Source organism: Lampetra fluviatilis, chromosome 37 (genome assembly GCF_964198595.1).
Source record: "Lampetra fluviatilis chromosome 37, kcLamFluv1.1, whole genome shotgun sequence".
Taxonomy (NCBI): Eukaryota; Metazoa; Chordata; class Hyperoartia; order Petromyzontiformes; family Petromyzontidae; genus Lampetra; species Lampetra fluviatilis.
In genome coordinates, this window is record NC_136311.1 from 9,476,183 (window position 1) to 9,496,395 (window position 20,213).

Below are 20,213 nucleotides of genomic sequence, written 5' to 3' on the forward strand. Positions count from 1 at the left end.
TAGTGTTTGTGGTGGTCGCCCTTTCGAGCACTATCCTGGCACAACCCTGCTCATCTCCCGAGATGTGATGAGATCAGGAGCATTTCCCCGTGGGGTTGGTCATATTCCTGCAGTGGTGTAGAACTCGTACGTTCCGTTTTGCTTTGTTTTCTGGCTAAATAGATTCCTACGTGCACAATTTGAAGCACGCCACGTAAGGATCCATTCAGAGAAGCAACTCGTCGTTTACATGCCTACTGGGCAGCCGAGCAACCAGCATGTTAATCTAAGTTGTCTTGTGGTTGTTGTTGGTTGTTTGGCTTGCATCCCACTGGAATTTTTGCACACAGCGTTGGTGTACGGTGTTTTTTTCTGCAATATTTTGCTGTCTTTTCTTGGATTTTCTGTTTGCACTCAGTCAGATATTCACTTTAAGATGTTTTTTTGTTCATGTTTTTGTTTTTTGTTTGTTGCGGTTGCACCCGATTCAAGAGCCGAATGGCTCACAGGGCTATACCTAATAAATGAACTTGAATGTTCACCCCTGGTTCCTTCTCATCAAACCCAAAAAACTCCAATCACACTGCCCCTTGTTGGCGATTTTCTGCGGGGGTGGGGGGGGGCAGACTACCAAATCCTAAAGCTCTGCTGAGTGGACGTTTAAGACCCTGTTCAATCATTTACAAAAGTAGGTTACTGTGCGCTGCTGGTACAACAAAGAAAATCCCACCTTTTTTTACAATTACCTGGAAGCAAGTGAATAATTAATGACCGTATAGGCTGTTACCAAGGTAACCTTTGCTAAATAATGAATTAATCTGAAAGGGCTCTTGCACGGCTCAAAGCGGTGCGTTGAAGAATATTGTTGATCAGACAAAAGTTGCGGAATACAGCGACGCTTTACAGAGAGCACGGCTGGAATTGCACACCTCTCTCTCGAACCTTGAAATTCACATCCAGTAAGCAGAGTCATTAATTAAACCGGGGGTCACCTGGGACACGGGATATTAAAGGAAAGCGGTCTCAAGCCATCTGGATGACTGCACTTATCCCCCTCCCTCCACCACTGGGATCCACATTCTGTCCGTTTCCCCCGCACCTCAGGGGGTTTCGATAAATAGCGAAGAAGAAGCGGGTGGCTCGGATTTGAGCTTCAGTTTTTCAAAGATTTCCGTTTAGAATTCTTGTAAATAATTTTTCTTTGGGGTTTTTTTTTTACTTTTTCACAATCCACGTGGTCCACATTATTGCCAAATCACGGCAAGGCTGCTCAGTGGTCGAGAGACAGTGGCTTATAATCGGAAAGTTGCGAGTTCCAATCCTGCTTGCGAGTTGACCGAGCCTATTATCCCTCTGGGGTCGATAAAATAGTACAAATTCATGGGGAAGTCAACATTAGTTGTCCTATAGAGAGACGTACATCTGCCATAGGGATGTGGACCTTCCACCAAAGGTTCAGGGCTGTAAACAGGAAATGAGTACCTCATCAATGTTCATTCAAAAAGCAAATTCGGGTTTTTACCTTCGTAACTTGCTTTTTAAGTTAATGTCACTATCCACAGGAGCGATCTTTGATATTCGCATTAGCACGATCCTGCAGGGCCACGTACGTGTGCAGAGTAGGCCTTCAAGACCGTCACCAACTGCTGGCAGTGCCCATGCCGGCTATTTGAGCAGTTTCTGTACATCAGAGACCCAATGCCGTCAAGCCCAGCGTGGCACAATCAGCAGCACAGACGCCTTGTCCCTCCTGTTCCTGGCTATGACTCTGGGGATCAGTGCCCAAGGGAGGAAGGCGTACAAGCCTGCCCTCGCTCCGCGGCATCATCGCAAAGGCATCCGCCGGCAGTGCCCCGATGCTGCAACGGCACGCGCAGGAGAAAGCGGCAGCTGGCGGCTGTCGACCAACGCAAAGACGCCGGACCTCTTAACGAACCGAGGCGACGCCGCACGAGGCGGATCCTCCCCAGGTGCAGCCGCCGTTCTCCCAGGCCGATCCACCTGCGGCCGAGTGCATTGGCGACCGCGTGGTCTGGTCCCGGCCAGGGAAGTCGCTCGCAGCGTTATGTGCCGTGGACTCCGCCCGGCTCAGCGGACCCCGAACATGCTTCCTTCACCATCGCCACCGCCATCATATTCCTGCAGCGGATCGTCATGGACTTCTCCTGGGCTTTCTCTTGAAGGTGCCGAAGGGCTATAGGTGAATGGGCTGAAGCACGAGCAGGTTTATGCCGCCCTTGCCGAGGCTTGGCCATCTGCCCCTGGACTTGAATCCCGTCCAGATGGGCGCCCCCCGTCCGCACAAGCTGGCATCTGTCTCCAGGATGAGGTTTGAGGGTGGGTCCTTCCACTCGGAGGGCCCTCAGTGCAGGTTCCACTTTGCAGGTTCTCGCTCTGTGTCAAGCACCTCACGTGGGTTTGTAGCCTCTTAAATTCGACACCAGATGCGCGGTGCCTGAGTGCACGTTTAGGGGCCACGCCACATTTATTTATTCATTTATTTAGCCCAGCGCTAATATTATCTTAAACGCACAAAACAAGGAGACGGGAAGGTGAGCAGAAGAATACCTTTACAGCTTTGGTCTTATGTCTCTGTCTCTCTCTGCTGTCCCGATTGAAGGTGACCTTAAACCAACACAGCACCCATCACGGTGCAGCAATCAAAGTAAGGATTGTGGGTAGAGAGTGGAGAGTACATCAGGTGACGGTAGCGGGCACATGATGCCCATCTTGAAGACTACTCTGCACATGCCGATTAGTCTCTGCAGGAGCCTTCTCTATGGATGGTGGTACTGACAGACATATCACTTACTTATGTTTTAAATTAATAATATGGTAAGACTGACTATTTTTTTGCCAGTTCACAAGGCTCTTTGTGGCCATTCGAGGCTTCCAAGGGAGGCTAGGAAGATGCTTCTGCAGATTTCTATGGCTTGCGGCAACCGCCGCCGGAGGGCTGTGTGTGTAACCCTGCTGAATTATTTCTGGTCAAGGATGTGCTATTTATTTACTGCTGCAGCTTGCACAAGCAGGGTAAGGACAGCTCAGCGTGGTAATCGCCTCACGCGTCTATCTGTGCGTCCGCCCGCACGCCCGTTACTCACTTATCCTTTAATCCACACGGCCACGTTACGCACTAATCCATTAGTGCTCCTCACCGCCTATAAACGGACACATTTATCTGGAATTCCGCACATTATCTATTCAATTATCCATAAGGCCATTAATCTATTAATCCACTCATCTCATAATCCTATTTATTCATGAACCCATCTACCATATGCGCGACATGTAACCACGCATCACATCATTCAACCTGTTCATCCACTCGGTTGTCAACTCACATTGTACAGATGCAAATCTGAGTTGAAACTCCTTATCGCTCGCCTTCGGAAGATGACATCTATCTTGTTTGACGTCGGTGCCGTGAACACATTCATTGAAATGTGTTCACTTCCGACTTCCGACGGCTGCCTCCCGCCGAGCGCTATCGCCGCTGCAGAAGTCGGCGGCGAGTCATGCCGCAAACGTTCTTCTGTCCCGTTCACACACCGGCGTGTCTTGGAAGGCTGCGCCATTTACATCCCGATGTCCAGCAACATTACTCATCACCACCAGCGCGCTCTACGCGTTGCACGTGTATCGAATTGAGCTACGGTGTAGTTTGCGATTTATTCTTGAAGGAGCTCTCGACAACTGCAGAAATCAGACGTGTTCAAATTAAATTATCACATGCATCTCACCAAAGGCAAACACAGGGACCTTACATCCTGGCCAAGTGTAATCCAGCCGTCCCCGGTGATCTAATTAATTATCCCGATTGGGATCATAATTCAATTCAAAGATCAGATCCTCGTTCATTTTCAATGTCTCGTCTGTACTGCCACCGTCGCTTCATCTGTCTCATTCGTTCCATTTTTCGCCCCACTGCCATTAAAAAGCAACAAACACTCTGTGCATTACAAGTTTGAATTATTGTCCTTAGTGTTATTATTCAGATGAAACTCTATATCTTGGTAAGTGTGCTGAACTTCTTTTGCACCGTACAGAGCCAACCGTGCTAAATCGGAGGTGCGGGGAAAGGACAATACAATTTCCATCCATCCTTGTCTTGGTCCGTTTCAACTTGACTGTGCCGAGCTGTTGGTACATACATGCGTGTGTACACATCTGTGTGCTTGTGTAATCGTTTGTGAATATGCACGCATGTTTATGTGTGTCGATGCTCATTCATTCACTCGATGTACAACTCGTACAAATCATTGCCCGTCAGCAGTTTGGTCCAGTGGGCTCCCTCCAGAGTAAACCACTTCTTACCCCAATGAAATAATTATTTTTAAAAAATGTAACCATGAATTTAGTAACGTAAATCGGAGAGAATTTCCAATGCGATCCTCGGCAGTGGAGCACAATGGAACACGCTCGCTGGTGACATTTCCAACGTCCTCTCTGAACAGATGGTTTGCTTCATTAATGCCACGAAGGAGCGCCAGACCGAGGTGTGATTCACGGCGCCAAACCTTCGCACGATGCCACCTTAGCGCCCGCCACACATTCGCCGATCGACTCGGCTTCCCAGCCTAGCTCATTTTTGTGTGAAATGATTCATGGCTCTGCTGCGGCGCATTTCTTTTCTCGGAAACCAAAGTAAGAAAAGGTTTAAAAAAAAAAAGATAAGCTACTAAATCACGTAACATACGACGGGCGCGGTGCACCTTCGCGCGGAGTTAACGCTTTGCGGCGTCCTGCCGCTACCTTGCGCCGGCGCTGCGCTCTTTGTCTGGGCTCGTCCGTAACGGGAGAAGCGTAACGTGACGTGCAGACGGCGAAACCCAGACGGAACGACCCTGGATGGCCAGGAGGCGAGAGCCACACATCTCTAAACTACGTAAAGCTATAACCCAACAACCACCCCCCCCACAACCCCACGTCTGCAGACTGTCAGCCACAGGGATTCATTTTATCCAATTTATGGCTTACCGTATTGCCTGTTTTGCGTGCGCACCTGCACACTACACACACACCTCTGTGCGGTATTATGATGCACACCTAAATTCAACGCACGCACGAACCACATCTGTATCAAGTGCTGCACTGAAGCGTTTGTGCTTGCACCACGCACAGGTGTTGTGTTTTATACTCGTGTATCAATCTGAAGAATAAATTACAATGATAAAAACAGAGATCACATACAGCCGTGCTATTGTAATTAAAAAAAATATACAAAAGAATATAGTCAATCCACCGATGGATTAAGACCTCTCCGCGATTTGGCATCTATTCGGGGAGGGGGGGGGGTTCACCTTACCTCACCACCCTGGTCAATATGGGTTGGCGAAGGGTGGCCCAAGGCCAGTTCAAATGTCGGTTGTCCACGGACGTGAACCATCACACAGATCGATCTCGTCGCTGGGCTCAATTGCATCGTGCGCAGACCGCCGCACTACTCTCCCAACTCCATTTCGAAGAAGGCGTGTCCGTTAGTCCGGAAGCATTGCATCCACGACAGCTGTAGTCAACTGTGTTGATATTCAGCAGGGAACGGCCACAGTACGCCATCTTGCCGTCAACGGCCGTGAAAACCCACTTTTAAATCCTTTGTGTGAACCGGCCACTGCATGATTACTGGACATCTGTGAAAAAGAGCTTCATAGCTCATCGCATTCCTCCAGTCTAATTCCGAGGCCATTGTGTGCCGATCTCAAAACCCACAACTGCTAGGCGCGACATCGAGACTGCATCACGTGTGATGAAGATTTATGACGTTAAGCATACGAGGTGGAGCGTGTTCACATCAGAAGGTGCTCAGAGGTCTTTTCCACCACGACGTAAACCAGGGGTGGGGAACCTTTTTTTGCCAAGGGCCATTTGGATATTTATAACATCATTCGCGGGCCATACAAAATTATCAACTTAAAAATTTGCCTGTTATATTTGGTCAAACATTTAATTAACTCGTCCCTAATGTGATAGCTGAAACTGCTTCTCTTTGGCGAGGCGTGTGATGTTAGCTGGTATTGATGATGTTGTTGCTACTCGCAACTGCTTTTCCAGGTTTGCTCCTAGATTCATTGAATTGAGTCCCGCCTGCGGTCCCCACCCCTGACACAAACAGACGTAACGGACGTGACCAAATGTCTACTCCACATCTCTTCCTTCCCGCGGGGACACCTGGAAAGGTCACGCCAAACTACGGGCGGCACCTTCGGTGACATTATTCAAGTTACGTGTGGATTGCTTCCAGTGTTTGTGCAACTTTTAGCAGGGGAATTCCCCACCTCAGATCTCACGTGGAGATACTCGCAAACAAAACCTCCGTACGGGAGACGACACTTCTCAAGTAACAGGTGACTGTCCTCAGTATTTATATTACTCCAGCAGGGGCGGGGGGATTCCAGCACAAAACATCAGGAATTAAAGGGACCTCTTTCCCCCATCCCTGTAACTCACGAGGAGATGACATCCTCCCAGTGCCATCGTGGTTTTGATTAAATTTTTTCCCTCTCCCACCACCTTCGTCTGTGCATTCACGAACGTCAGCAAGGATTACAGGTGTTGCCGTCCATCGCAGGTAAGGGCTCATAGAGGGTGAATGAAAGGAATTCTGCTTATTTTTGTGTATATTCCATGGACTCAGAAACCTGGGACAAAATATGCAAGGTGCACAGATGTCAAGCCTACCTCGCAGACTAATGATTGGTTATCACAGCCCTGCAATGTCCGTAGGCACGCACCACACTTTAATCAAACCTAAATTGGGTACATTTAGTTACGCTGCTTAGATGGCACCCGCTTCGTGCAACACGATACAGAGTGATGCAATTTAGTGCCACATTTATTACACACGCGATGATAATCAATTTTGAAATAAACCCATTATGATTTTAATGACGCAACTAGAGCACATTGGGGCTAATCACACGTGCAGCGCCATTGGCTTACGAGCACCACAAAACCCAATTTCAACTGCCCGCGCAGGTGCCACAAAAGCAACAACCGCCCTCGCCCACACCCCCGGCCTACCCCAACCCACAGCCACAGCCGCTCACCCGCCCCCCCCTGCACAACACCACAAATCGGATGGCAATTTGCACTCAATAATGAATGCTCACAAGATGAGAGGGCCTTTATCACGTTGCGAACGATCCACATCCACACATCGGCCACACCCCCCCCCACTCACAGCTCAATCAAAGCCATCGCACTTGAAGGCAACTCCACTTGCTGGCTCATCCGACCCAACAATTTGACGTGAATTAAAATGGCTTTGCACTGCCTGCTGCTTATTGTAAGAATTATCGCGGACACAAAGCGAGGCCCTTTGTAGACTCATTGTGTAAGCCTCGGGGGTTGTTAGAGAAAGCCAGCGATAATTGCCGTGCATCAACACGCATGCGCGAGCAATCCAATTGCATTTCGATTGTTTTAAATTTAATTGCTTTCATTTTTGTGTGGCCCTTTCAAATCAACAGCTACCACAATGTGGGTGTGTGGGTGCGTGGGGTCGAGAATCGGGGAAGGGACGGGGTGGAAGGTGTGCATGTACGCGTGTGTGCTTCACGCGCAAGCGCACGTGTGCCCACTTCACACATGAAAAGTGGCGCAGTGATGCTTGCACTGTGCCATTATATCGGTAGTAGTGGGTCTGATACTAGACCGTGCATAATATCAGTGTAAGTAGCGTCTAAACCTGCCCAGGGGCTCCCTTAGGTCGACTCGGCCCGAACCGAGTACCTGGTATGGTGTTTAAACACCAGGATTGGGGAGCCATGGGGTCACTCCACTCCTGGCCCCACACGTAACACATCTCCACCTCAGTTGACAACCTCAATTAAATACCAAGAATGGGGTCATCGTCGCTTTGTCTCGAGGTATGTTTTGAGAAGCGATAGTGGAGCAGTCGAGCGCACTGTGCGACCAGCCCGGCGACCAGAGTTTGATTCCCACTTACGGCCAACACCGGTGACCGGTCCTGGGCCTCCTCCCCTAGGTCAACTCAGCCTAAAGTGAGTATCTGATGCGGTATGTAAAAACATCAGCGCCGGGGAGAGAAAAGGCGTGGTGCTGGCCACCCACCCCTTGTGTGCTGTGCTGGCCTTCATTGGTGCTCGCAAACTGCACTTGCCCCAATAGTCTTTTAAAGTCTATACGGGGTATCTTTGTATTTATGTCGCGTGCGTGGTCAGAGGAGGTGGGCCAAGGCAGTCATAAGTAATGGTTTAACATGCATCATACATTAACGTATACAGCACGCAGCACAAGCCCATGCGTCTCCCCCTGATCAAACAAACACGGGGTCATCTCCATTGCCGGACCTAAGTGAGCAAATGGGGCCCATTATATGGCAAGTGATGAGAACGGTCAACTTCCCGCAAAGAGGCACGGCACTCATTTGATCAACCCTGGAAGGATGGTAGGCCTAGTCGAGCTCCAACCAAATTCTATTCCGTCTGATTTTGTTAGTTGAAAGAGCTCTTCCCCATTGCTTACTCGACTGGATATCATGCGCACAAAGTATATACAATACGTATATATACACACCACACCGTTTTCGTCTTTGTTAACCTGTTCCCGTGGGACGAATGCGTAAACATAAGCCTGCCTCGTTAAAATTAATAGAGCAAATATTTCAGACATTCCAAGATTACCTGCCAAAATGTTCGTGAACATGGTGGGAATTGTTGCCCCTTGGGAAGAGGGGTGGCTTTGCCCAGACAACGCAACACATCGCGGAGGTGAAGCCGCTGCAGATCCGTGCACGCTTCAAATTGGTGCTCATTTAACGGATGTTCGCAGCCTTGGGAGCGGCCAATTAAAATACCCCCCCTCCCCTCCCAAAAAAATTACTGGATTTAATTAATCAAATACAAAATTTCTAATTGAAAATTTTATTCGGTTAACCGACAAAGTAATTAATTCAAGAAATGAAGGTAATGGGGGAAATGCTCCACAATACGTGGTGATTACACACAGGCGCCGAAGCAACAATGTTCACGTTCAACCACCGCCCACATAACGGCGACAGTCACAGGGCCACGGACGCTCATTAATGCATTCAACTGCACCACGCAGAAGCTGAACGGCGAAGCGTTCAATGATGATTCACCTCCATTGCCTCACGACAAACAAGCAGCGTCGTGATTCAGAGTTACGATTCATTTCAAGAAGCATTTCTTTGTTTTATTGTTGCCAATTATGGCCGTGAGCACTGTTTTCTTCAACTCGCTGCCGAGCTGAAACGATTGCAATCGGCTCACCGTTTAGAGCTTGTACACGCGGCAATTTCACTTGCTTGGCCGTTTCGGGTCGTGGAGGGTTACGCCACATAACCCCCAGAAAAATGTATAAATTTTGCTCGTCCCGTTTGTACCATCTCATTTGTTTGTGTCCATTTCGTTTGTTTATTCGGTCAGCCTAAAGATAACCAGTAATAATACTTTTAACTATAAATATATATCGCTACTGGATAGATTAACAGCCATTGTGCACGTTGAGTATACATAGTCAATGGCTTCAACTGCAAAATGTCTTCGTGTTCCTGAATAATATTCATGTAACAATATTCATCATTTATTAATCATCAGACACCAACATTGACAGTATCATCATAAAAAATCAGCACCTTCACAACGTAGTAATCGTCTCCTAGAGAGCTGGCTTTACCAACCCATTGATCTAGGAATGCTTAGAACCTCTATGCTACCCTAGAAAGGATCTCTTTGCTTGTCTAATTAAGTTGAGTAATCATCACGGGCCACGCTGTTCATGTCACCACACCTTGACATCGTTTCCTTCCTTCTGCTGGATCCTGTAAATGTTGCCCAACTGGCAGCTCACCTGGGGCACCGTTTTTGGCGAGGTGTTAAGTAGCTCGCCCAGTATACAGGAGGTCGTGTGTCCGAGCCCAACACTGCCGCTTGTATATTCTAAGTTTGAATGCTCTCCCCGTGATCGTGTGTAATTTTCTCCGGCTCCTCCGGGTTTTCCCTACACATTTTGAAACATGTGTTGAGTATTTGGCTGCTATACATTTCCACACGATACGCCAAAACACTAAGATGGAATTTGTGGCCAAGTCGCTTCTGAAAAAGAGCTATATAGCTCAGTGGGCCTTACTTAGTAAAATAAAAATAATTAATTAGTTTCGTTTTAAGTGTAAGATTGTTAGTTACCTGCCTCTGGGTAACACTCCAATGTCTGTTTTGGTAACCTGCCCTCTGGAATTTTGCACATATGCCTCACCAATCAGCCTCCCCTCTTCCCGATTCCATAAATACTTTATTTCCTCGCTCTAAATTACATATAAAGCCATGATAAAGGCGTGTAGATTCATGTTCAAATCCATGATTTCTGTAAAATAGCAAAAATAGCAATAAAACCATTGTCCAAATTTACTGTTGCTATCAATGCATATTAGCGCAAGCCACTATTATCTGCTGCTGGATTATTGTCTACCTGTTCCATTACCATCCCGTGCCGTTCTGCAATACTAACAATCTACCTCACTCCTGCAGCACAAATCGATTTCATCGCTTCATCTTAGTGGATGTCGTCCTCTCCCTTGGCCGCCATTCCACCACCAGTCTTTGACAACTGACCGTTAATCACCTCCAACGACGTGTCCTCGCAAAGCCCACTTACTTTTTATTTTAAACCGTCAGCGTAATATTTCAGATGTTTGCATTTGTTTTCTTGACACTAGTGCTCGATTAAATCTAGTTTTGTATTTGTACTTCTACTACTACGACCGCATTACAACTGAGTAAATAACAATAGTAATGATATTCTCTGTAATGCACGATTCAACGGGTAATCGATGTCTCTGTCGGCATCAGCAGCCGGATTTTCCACGTGCACACACACGACGCCAAGCGACAATCCTGTCGGGCCCCCCGGCCTTCATCCTCCAACCCTGGGCCCTCATGGGACCGAGGAAGGAGGTGGGGGGGGGCAGAGGAGTAAAGGCCACCAAGCACATGGCTCTCCCACCCGCAATCGGATCGCTGGATCATTCTCTCGGCAGGCAAGCACATTATCAGGCCTGGAAAAGACATTTCAAGTGAGGACACCACATCGATTTTTGCAACCGCTTCAACCCCACGACCGCTCATTACCGCACGGTTGTGCTCTCATGGCATCAAGACCCAACGGTGCATCCTGAGGGAGAATCGCGACCGGTGATGGCATTTTACGCAATCAGGCAGCACAAGCCGGCTAGACATGACAAATGAAAAAAAACGAGGATTGCAACAGCATGACCATAATCTAATTGCCAAGTAAAGTGAAACAAAATCAAACGGGGCAAAAGTGCTACATCGCATCTTTTGCCAAACACCGGCTAAATTATTTGCCACCCTGGCAGAATATTTACACAGCAAGGGACAATTAATCATGCTCCAATAGACTTACACACAAACAAGGGGAATTCATCGGAGAATTATGATGTGTACACCTGATTCCACATGCAAGGGTAACACCCAACCCCTTCCTGAAAGTGAAGAGTATCAAATCTTTAATTAGGGAGTTGTTGTTTTTCCGTTAACCCTTTGAGAGATCTAAAATGCGTGCCTGATCTGCTTGCCGATCGGCTAAACAAGTTTCTCTATCAAGTCCTCATATAATGAGATGAAAAAATCTCAATAAACAAATGTAGTGAGAAGACTTTACATTACAAAGGCGCTTTTAGAGGAGCAGCAGCTTAAAAAAAAACACTTCCAGTAAACCACAAGTCTTGGCGTCGACATATCAAGATGGATGCTATTAGAAATATAATACGTTTCAGCCAACGTCTTCCCTGGATTATTCACGTCTCCTGCCGTAAGACCTGTTGCAAATGTGGCATCTGCAGCACGATATACACTATGCAAACCTTGCGCTGGCTTTACTAAATATAAACAACTGGTGGCTTGATATAAATTGACCACGTTTGACTTATCGTGCAAAATGCTCAATGATAACAGATTTTTCGTAGACGGTGGGGAACTCTAAGCAGTTTCTTTCACACAAGTCCTCCTTTGAGTGGCAAGAATGCAGTTGTCTGCACTCAAGCCTCAACCCCATAAACTCTAGAATCCACAGCCAAGACCACAAACAATGTATCACATTTCACAATAATTAATAAATAAAGCAACTTGGTACGTTTGACAGTAAAGCCTCAACGTATGAATTTTCACGAGGGAGGCATCATCCCGTTGGTCATGGTGTGGCTTTGATGGTTTTATCGTGCTGTAGCGAAACCAGACGTGATGGGTTCATGCCTGCCATGCCTTCCGTATCGGCAGAATGGTGTTACCTGCCAGCCAATCAAGGGGGAAACTGCTTTTGTGTACCACGGGCTGCGGCATGCCATCGCGCATTCGTCATAGGATTAGACAGCTGACAGGGTTAATTCCACGTCCCATAATACCACACTGCCGTCTCAGCCCACCGACAATGCTCATTTCAGCGATTAAATATTAAAGTGGCGCGATGCGGTGATCTAACATCGGGATGGCGCGGGGATAATGGTGACCCTGCATGGAGAAGCACACGGATGATCGACGTCCATCTGCTCTTGCCCAACAAAATGGCTTCCAGAATTACATTCTCAAGGCTGACTGCCCGGGGCGCAAGAGGACGCAAATGCTCAGGATGAGTGGCTTGAACTTCACGCAGGAGGGAGACCTCAGTTGCAGGTCGCTTTTGAAATTGTCGTAAAAATGTATGATTGACATTGCCGTGAGGTATGTAAGGCTCAACTGAAGAATGAGGATTCCCTTATGTGTCAGGATTGTGAGATAAATACAACAACGATAATTGGCGCGCGATAAGTCGAACAATACTGATTCTTATTAATCAACACATTTTTCCTAATATTTAATTTGTGAACTGTATTTTGAGCGTTGATATTTTTGTTTCAAAAGTTTATTTTATTTGAAATTAAATAGTTGTCTGAATATGCTTTCACACACTTCTGAAAAAGTGACTCGATATCCATTCATCATGTCTGGGCCACACAAGACATCATGAGTCGTGACGTAGCCAACATGGTGGCATGTGGCGTGGTACCAACGAGGCTCGATTATTGCAACTCTATGGGATGTCTGGCAAATACATTACCAAGCTGCAGTGTGTACAAAATTCTCTGACACGTGTCATGATGGGTACTGCAAGATTCGACGTTGTCCGTGCAGTGCTTGCCGAGCTGAGATTGGCTTCCGGTTGCCAAACAAATACATAAGGTCGCACTCATTAAACACAAAGTGCTTCCCACAAAGGACCCACAACACCTTGCTGATCTCGTCAAGGAGTTAAAACCATCACGCGAACTTCGGCCATCCTCGCAGAGGCTTTTGGCAAGCCATCGAACAAAGATGCTCACTGCGTCGTGCGCTATCAGATGCGCTCCACCGGCCGTCTGGAATGCTCTTTCTTCCGATATTAGGAAGCCACTAGAGCTATGCAATTTGAAATTTGGATTGAAAACTAATTTCTTTATAACATATTTTTGTTTAGTTTGTTATCCTTGCCCTGCACCTCCGATTAGCACGGTTGGTTATGTACGTTGCGAATTAAGCTCAACATACAAACATATAAGATCTCGCCAAATTTAAAAGTGCAAGAGCACAGGCGCTACGATGCAGCCGTCTTTCAAATGACCCATGCTCCTGAGATTAAAGGGCAGGATTGCGTGTCAAATAGTGTCTCCTGCTACAGATCAAAACAGACACCACTTAGTGTAATAATACGGAGAGTAAGCCTCTGCTGCTTTGATGCTCATGTCTTCGGAATACCTGACAGAAGATTCCCCAAGGTCAAAGCAGTCAGTGGAATCGGAGGCACGGATGGCGGTGTAGCCCACCATGCAGGCAGCAAGACCTTTTTTAGGATCATTTCAGAATTCCATGCCCATGTGACTATTGACAAGCTGGTGTCCACATTGTCCCAAATTACGTTGATAAAGGGCAGTGTAAAAAAAAATACAACAGGCCGTCATGCCTGTCCGTTGCACGGGCCAATTCCTCCAACTCTCTGAGTTTAACAGGAAGTAAAAAAAAGGAAACAGGAGCCATTTTACAGCTTGAAATGTACATTCACAGCAGCGTGGGACCTGAGTTAGAGAACATGAGAGAGGAAACTTGCATCTCCTTTGAAAATAATCAAAACTGAGGCGTGTTAAATTCTGATCTCCCTGCAGCTCGTAATGAGCGAGGTGCAGAAAGAGCTTCAAGTGTTTGAAGTGTATGTCTCTAAAGTTCTGGATTTACAGATTTGAATTAGAGTGTAATAAAAATAGCATATCTTGCCTTCGCTTTCCAATACGGACTGTAGAATTCAACATCTTAACCCAGGTACGCCCACTCTGTGAATCTCGTCAAGTACCACAGTAAACAATCTTCATCACCTCCAATGGTTAGAAAAGGATAACCAAATCCCGGAGCTCCATTGTGTTGAATCACACACACGATACTTCTGGTATCGTCACTACAATCTAACTCATTTTGAGTCACAAATGGGCCCGAAGCTCAGTCTGCCCTCCAAATGCGTTTCAATGTCGTCTTGTGAAAAAGTTGCTTTTTGTTCGCAGGGATTTCCACTGTCAGCCTCCAAATCACGTTTAAACGGATGTGTGGATGCTTTAGAGCACACAGAGAGCGGGATTTCCCCCCCCTATTCTGGTTGGACTGACAAATACAGAAGGCTGTTTAAAAGACAAAGTGAAGCCACCCCACAACTCTCCTGGATCAATCATCCTGTCTTGATAAATGCTGACGACGACATTGATCCGGTTTACTATCATGCATGGGATGGAGATAGGGCAGAGGGATTCCTTCCCTACCCCGGCAAATATGTCAATCTTGTTGTAAAGTGGGACGAGGCGAGGATGGCAGAGGTGCGTGCCTTATCCCCCCCGGCATCGCAGCCAACGAGCCAGTCAAAGTTCAACAAAGGAGGCAATCCTGAAATGTTAATCATGCCTTAACATCATTCAAGAGGAGTGAGATAACGAGGGAGATCGATGCAGTATTAGCACGCCAAATCAACACGACTCAATAAGCACCAATGAGTAAGCTCTTGCATTGTTACGACTGGGCAGGCACTAGACCAGGGGTCGGCAACCAAAATAACAAGAAGAGCCATTTCTTTCCAATTCGGTACAAAATTCAGTATTTCAAGAGCCGCAATGCATCTGAGTACATACTGTACATACGTACATATCGTCAAGAAGCAGCCCGTAAAGAGCCGCATGCGGCTCCGGAGCCGTAGGTTGCCGACCCCTGCACTAGACCTATCTGCATCCTACGGTGATTCAACCAACTTCTTCTCCGCAACAATGTGGCTGTTAAAACCGATGCCCCCATGTCACTTTGGTGGGCCGGTAGATAGCACCCTCTAATTATACACCCAGGAGTGTGTCAATTTGTGCATCTGTATATAACCGTCAGTGTCTCGGGGTGCGCATGTCACCTTTTTAGAGAATCTTGTGCCAATGCGTCCCCGTATGTGCGTCGGTGTGCCTGTGCTCGCTAACAGCACTTGTCCTCCACAGTCTATGGAGGCGAGATGGGTGGTCTTTTTCTTTGTGTGTCAGTATACATGTGTATGGCACAGTGGGGAGCAGTAGTTTAGTGGTCAGTGTGCTGCGCTACAAACCCAGTGTCCCGACTTTGAGTTGCCACTCATGGCTAACACCAGTGACAAATATCGGAGCCGGTCTTGGGCCTCCCCTAGGTTGACTCTGCCTCAAGTGAGAACATAGTGCGGTGTGCAAACATAGCCACGCAGAAGACAAAGGTGGCCAGGCATGGTGCTGGTCACCCACCCTCTTTGTGTGTTGTGCCAGCCTTCATAAATGATTGCAAACTGCACTTGCCCCAAGTCTGCTCAAGGCTATATGGGGGATCACTAGCACAGAGGGGAGTACAGGTGGTGAATCTGCCAGCCATCTCAGTCAGTAAAACCATAACACTTGATTCTGTCATGTGACTTCCTGCCAGCCAGCAACAGTTCACGTGGCCTCGGCATGCACCTGAGCTGGCAAGGCGCCGTAGTGACGTCACCAATACTTAGTGGCAAACGGAAGTTGTTGTTGTGCATGTCACTTGCTACAGGTCATTTTCTGTGTTTGCATCTTAATGTCACCTTGTCCAAGCACAATACATTTTAATGCCATCCTATAAACAGGACAATTCAACCCTTATTAGACCTTCGACAAATGCTCCTGCACGCTTCATGTTTAACAAATCCTATTAGTCAACAACGGGAAGCTCCTACCACTGCCAATGATTCCCCTGCACCGAATGCTAATCCACGCCTTCCACCAACACCTTCTCATTGGTCGAGATATGGACAGCCATTGTTTATTATAATCGGGGCCTCTGCATGAATTTATCCACATAGGGGTTTGTCCAACGGAAATATGTATTTATTTCTAATAAATTAACTTGAATGAAACCTCACGAATTCCAACTCTCACTCTTCAAATCCATAAACGACTTATAACGATATTTGAAGATTAAATAAGGCATTTATGATGTAGCGGCCTAAAGATGAATGATAACATCTGGGGCAAGCTGAGAATAATTTGCATTATTTCAATCAACTTCACTACGCTTTACCGTTTCTTTTGCACCGCTGATGTAATTTCGGTGCTGAAATATTACCAACTCAACGCGAATAATAAAGTATAATTTAATGTTACTATTTATATTCAGCTTTGAGGATTTTCTCCTGACCTTGTGCATAAAGATATTATGGAATACTGCTGTGCGTAATGACGTTCATTAATATTTTAACGGAAAAGCACATGGGTCTTCCATTGTCATAATGGTGGCATTTATAACACATCCACGGTTAAGTGAGAGCTATTGTCTTAACTATATTAACGTCTTGCATTATGCGCAAAGACAGAAAGATGTACGGTTTAAATTCCATGTGAAAATGTAGCATACTGCACTGCAATGGTGTGCACAATGAGAAGCTATTGTTGATTATTCGGAATCTTGTTTTGTTGGGATTTAATTCAAACACCCACACACAGCTCTGCACAAGGCATGTGCAAGCACAACACAAAGACACACATGCAGCCTACGCAGGCTGTTGGGGCAAGTGCTGTTAGGGAGAAGCACCTATGAAGGCCGGCTCAGTCAACGAAGGGTCAGTGGGGCCAGAACCATTCCTGGCCACATTCGTCTCCCCAGTACCGATGCTTACACATCATACCAGATACCCATTTGAGGCTGAGTCTACCTAGGGGAGGCCCAGAATCGGTTCAGATAATCACCACTTAGCCATAGCCAGAAATCGAACTCGGGCCGCCTGATTTGTAAAGAAGTGCGCTAGCCACTACGCACACGTGCACCCACAACACACACAGACACAAGTTATGTGTATGTATGTAAATGTTTGTGTGTGCATATGCATGCACACACAAACACTAATCCATGGGCACTTTTTATTCATACATTTTTCAAATGAAGACCACCATAAAGGCATGTTCTGCAGCTTACAAAAATGTGCATCTATCTAACACTCACACATAACGTTGGGAAAAATATAATTTTAAAATATATATATCGGGCGAGGGTGGGAATCAAACCGCTGACCGTGCACAAGCTGATGCAATCACAAATCGGCTCACCAGCAGGTAGCCCATAAAGTCACGTGCACAGACAGAACGGCAGACACTAAGAGCCAGACACATCACAGTTCTCCCGCCCAGCAAAGGCGACAGTGTAATTAAAGTAGTCTGGCTTGAACGCAGTGACAGGAGCTCAATAGCCCATTGATGGGTTGTGATAATACATCCACAACTCGGATAAGGGGACCACGGGGGCGCTCTCCCCAATGCACACACACCGTTCATTTCGGAGCGCGCTCATTACCCAACACTTTCATTCCAGACCGCTCGTATTTTCAATTATTTTCCTTGTTACAATTTTTTATCGCGCTTTTTATTTCTCAAGGAGGCGCGCGTTGGATGTATTGTGTTTTCTGAACCGCAATTGGTTATCTTAATATTGTAATTGATACACTCGCAGTGTGTGCGCGCGTGACAATGCGTGCGTATAAATATGGGCACACGCACACAGAAAGACAAAGTCCCTACATTAATATTGGCGACACTGATGATTTGCGTTGCGAGTCACCACATGTAGTGAATGTGTGAATAAATACAGCAATTCCATGTTTTTGCACAGACAAGGTGTTTACACAAATGTACACGCACACTAAAAATGTGTGTGTGTATATATATAAAAGCATAAACTATACCGATGGTGGAATTAAGCTGCTGTTACCTGTAAAGGGGTCTGTATAAGAACATTTTAAAGCAATAGAAGCTGCCATTAGCTTGTGTTGATAGCTACGTAATGTGAACAGACTTCCTTCCTGTACAATAACAGTTAACAGATGAGTCACCCATGGTCATTTTGAGTGCATGCACACATGAAGGAGCTGGCACAATTAACGCGTTGAATTTCAGACCTTGGTATTTTATTCTCACAAATAATTATTATTTGTTTTCATATTTCGTTTATCCTACGATGTTGCAGGTCCTGATCTGGTCTATTTTACTGTCACCTGGATCTATCAATTACGTAGGTCCTGATCTGGTCTCTTTTGCCATCACTCATTCATTCACACTGACCGTGCGTGTGGCTGTCACGGAGAATATCCGGCGTTGTCAGTGCCAGAACCCTCTTGCTACCTGCAGCGGGGAAGACAACACAGGGACCAGTCACATCCATGCACAGTCAGAAGCCAGAGGGCACCTCCAGAGACCACATGACGGGCAAGCCAGTCCAAGCAGTGCTCTTCAACAGAGGCTGCCTCCTGTTGATTTACACAAGGAGGCTACAAATAATACATTAAAACAATTCAACATCTCCATCTTACACCATTTTATAACTAAAACAGTATCCATGAGCCCAACATTTTCCGAAAACATTTTAGGCTAATACAAATGTTTGCCTGTGTATGCGTTTGCCATGACTCTGGGCCATGACTCGAAACGAAAACCAATCAAGGCACAGCATTGGCAGGGGCGCCAAAAGCACAAATCAAACGCCCTAACCGCTCGAAGCCGTTAACACTGCTTCATCATCTAAACAATACGGCAAATCGTTTCCGACAATGCAGACATGGCAAGAAAACGTTAATCAGCCAACCTTTAAAGTTCGTGGCTCACCATTGGCGCAAAATAAAATGTCCATCTGTAAGTCGCACGCAATCGCGGCACTCTCTCGTGACTATCGTAGAAAACTTCCGAGGGAAGATCGCCCTATGCTTGGCGGAGACTGTACGCAACGCCAGCGTCCTGTACTGTGTTCTCCTTCGCAGTTTGGACTGTCTTTGCACAGCCCCTTTGTCAATTCACTGCTGGATCAAGGCCTCCCGTGGGGGTTGTTTGACCATACCTCACCATGCTGGCGAGTGTAAGTTTGTGAAGCGGAGGCGATGGGGGGGGGGGGGGAGGAATCGAGGATCAATACATATATCACATGCCATGACCTGGAATCAAACTCACGTCGCCAGATCCGTAGCACAATGCACTAACCGTCGTACCAAAACGCTCATTCGTTCCAGTTGACTATCCATGACACCGATAAGGCCCGTTGCGGGAGCAGCAAAGACAAAGGTACACGTACACAAAGGCTGCGACCCCACTCTTAGCACCCCTGCCCACTCTCCAGGAGTCAAGTGCCGTTGGCAAGCACCCGTTCTTCCCACCGCGTGCGAGTCAACCAATTGAACCCGGGTCACCGAGGCTGATTTGTACCGATCAATGATACGTCGTTGGTTGAGAGGGGCGCCAGGTTTATAAGCGCGCTCTATTCTCTGACACTGGGTATTGATGGCAATGGGAGCCTTAATATTTAACAAAGAACATCATTGGATTGGGAACTTAATTTTTTTTTACCCGGGCTGTGACAACAATCGGTTTCCGGTTCATTAACTTGAGCACTGACGATAATCAATGTCCCGTTTTGTAAACATTACTGGTAAATGGTGCTGTATTCTCTTTAACACTGTAACCTGGGACTTATCTTGAATAGAGTAATCGATGCCCTGTTGTTTAATATGGGCATCAGTGCAAGCGATTGTTTTTACCACAGGAATGATAGCAACAGCTTCATTTTCAAGGTGAAAGTCAAAAGGCTATGCTGAGGGTTTTGTTTACTGTTGACGCTTACGACTAATCTGGGGATAGAATCACATTCACTGGAATTAAACTGCACGGGGAGGAGTCAAAT

At 46.7% G+C, this 20,213-nt stretch overlaps 1 protein-coding gene across 4 annotated transcripts in view; it reads right to left on the reverse strand.

Moving 5' to 3' along the window:
- HPS4 (HPS4 biogenesis of lysosomal organelles complex 3 subunit 2) overlaps nucleotides 1-20,213 on the reverse strand; it is a 70,121-nt gene that overhangs the window by 9,650 nt on the left and 40,258 nt on the right. For 3 of the 4 annotated variants that reach the window (XM_078873802.1, XM_078873801.1, XM_078873803.1), the window contains exon 12: nucleotides 18,608-18,667. The exons of the other annotated variant lie outside the window; for it this stretch is intronic. In XM_078873802.1, the coding sequence (XP_078729928.1) occupies nucleotides 18,608-18,667 (60 nt within the window). The remainder of the gene's footprint in view (nucleotides 1-18,607; nucleotides 18,668-20,213) is intronic. 4 annotated transcript variants of the gene reach the window in all.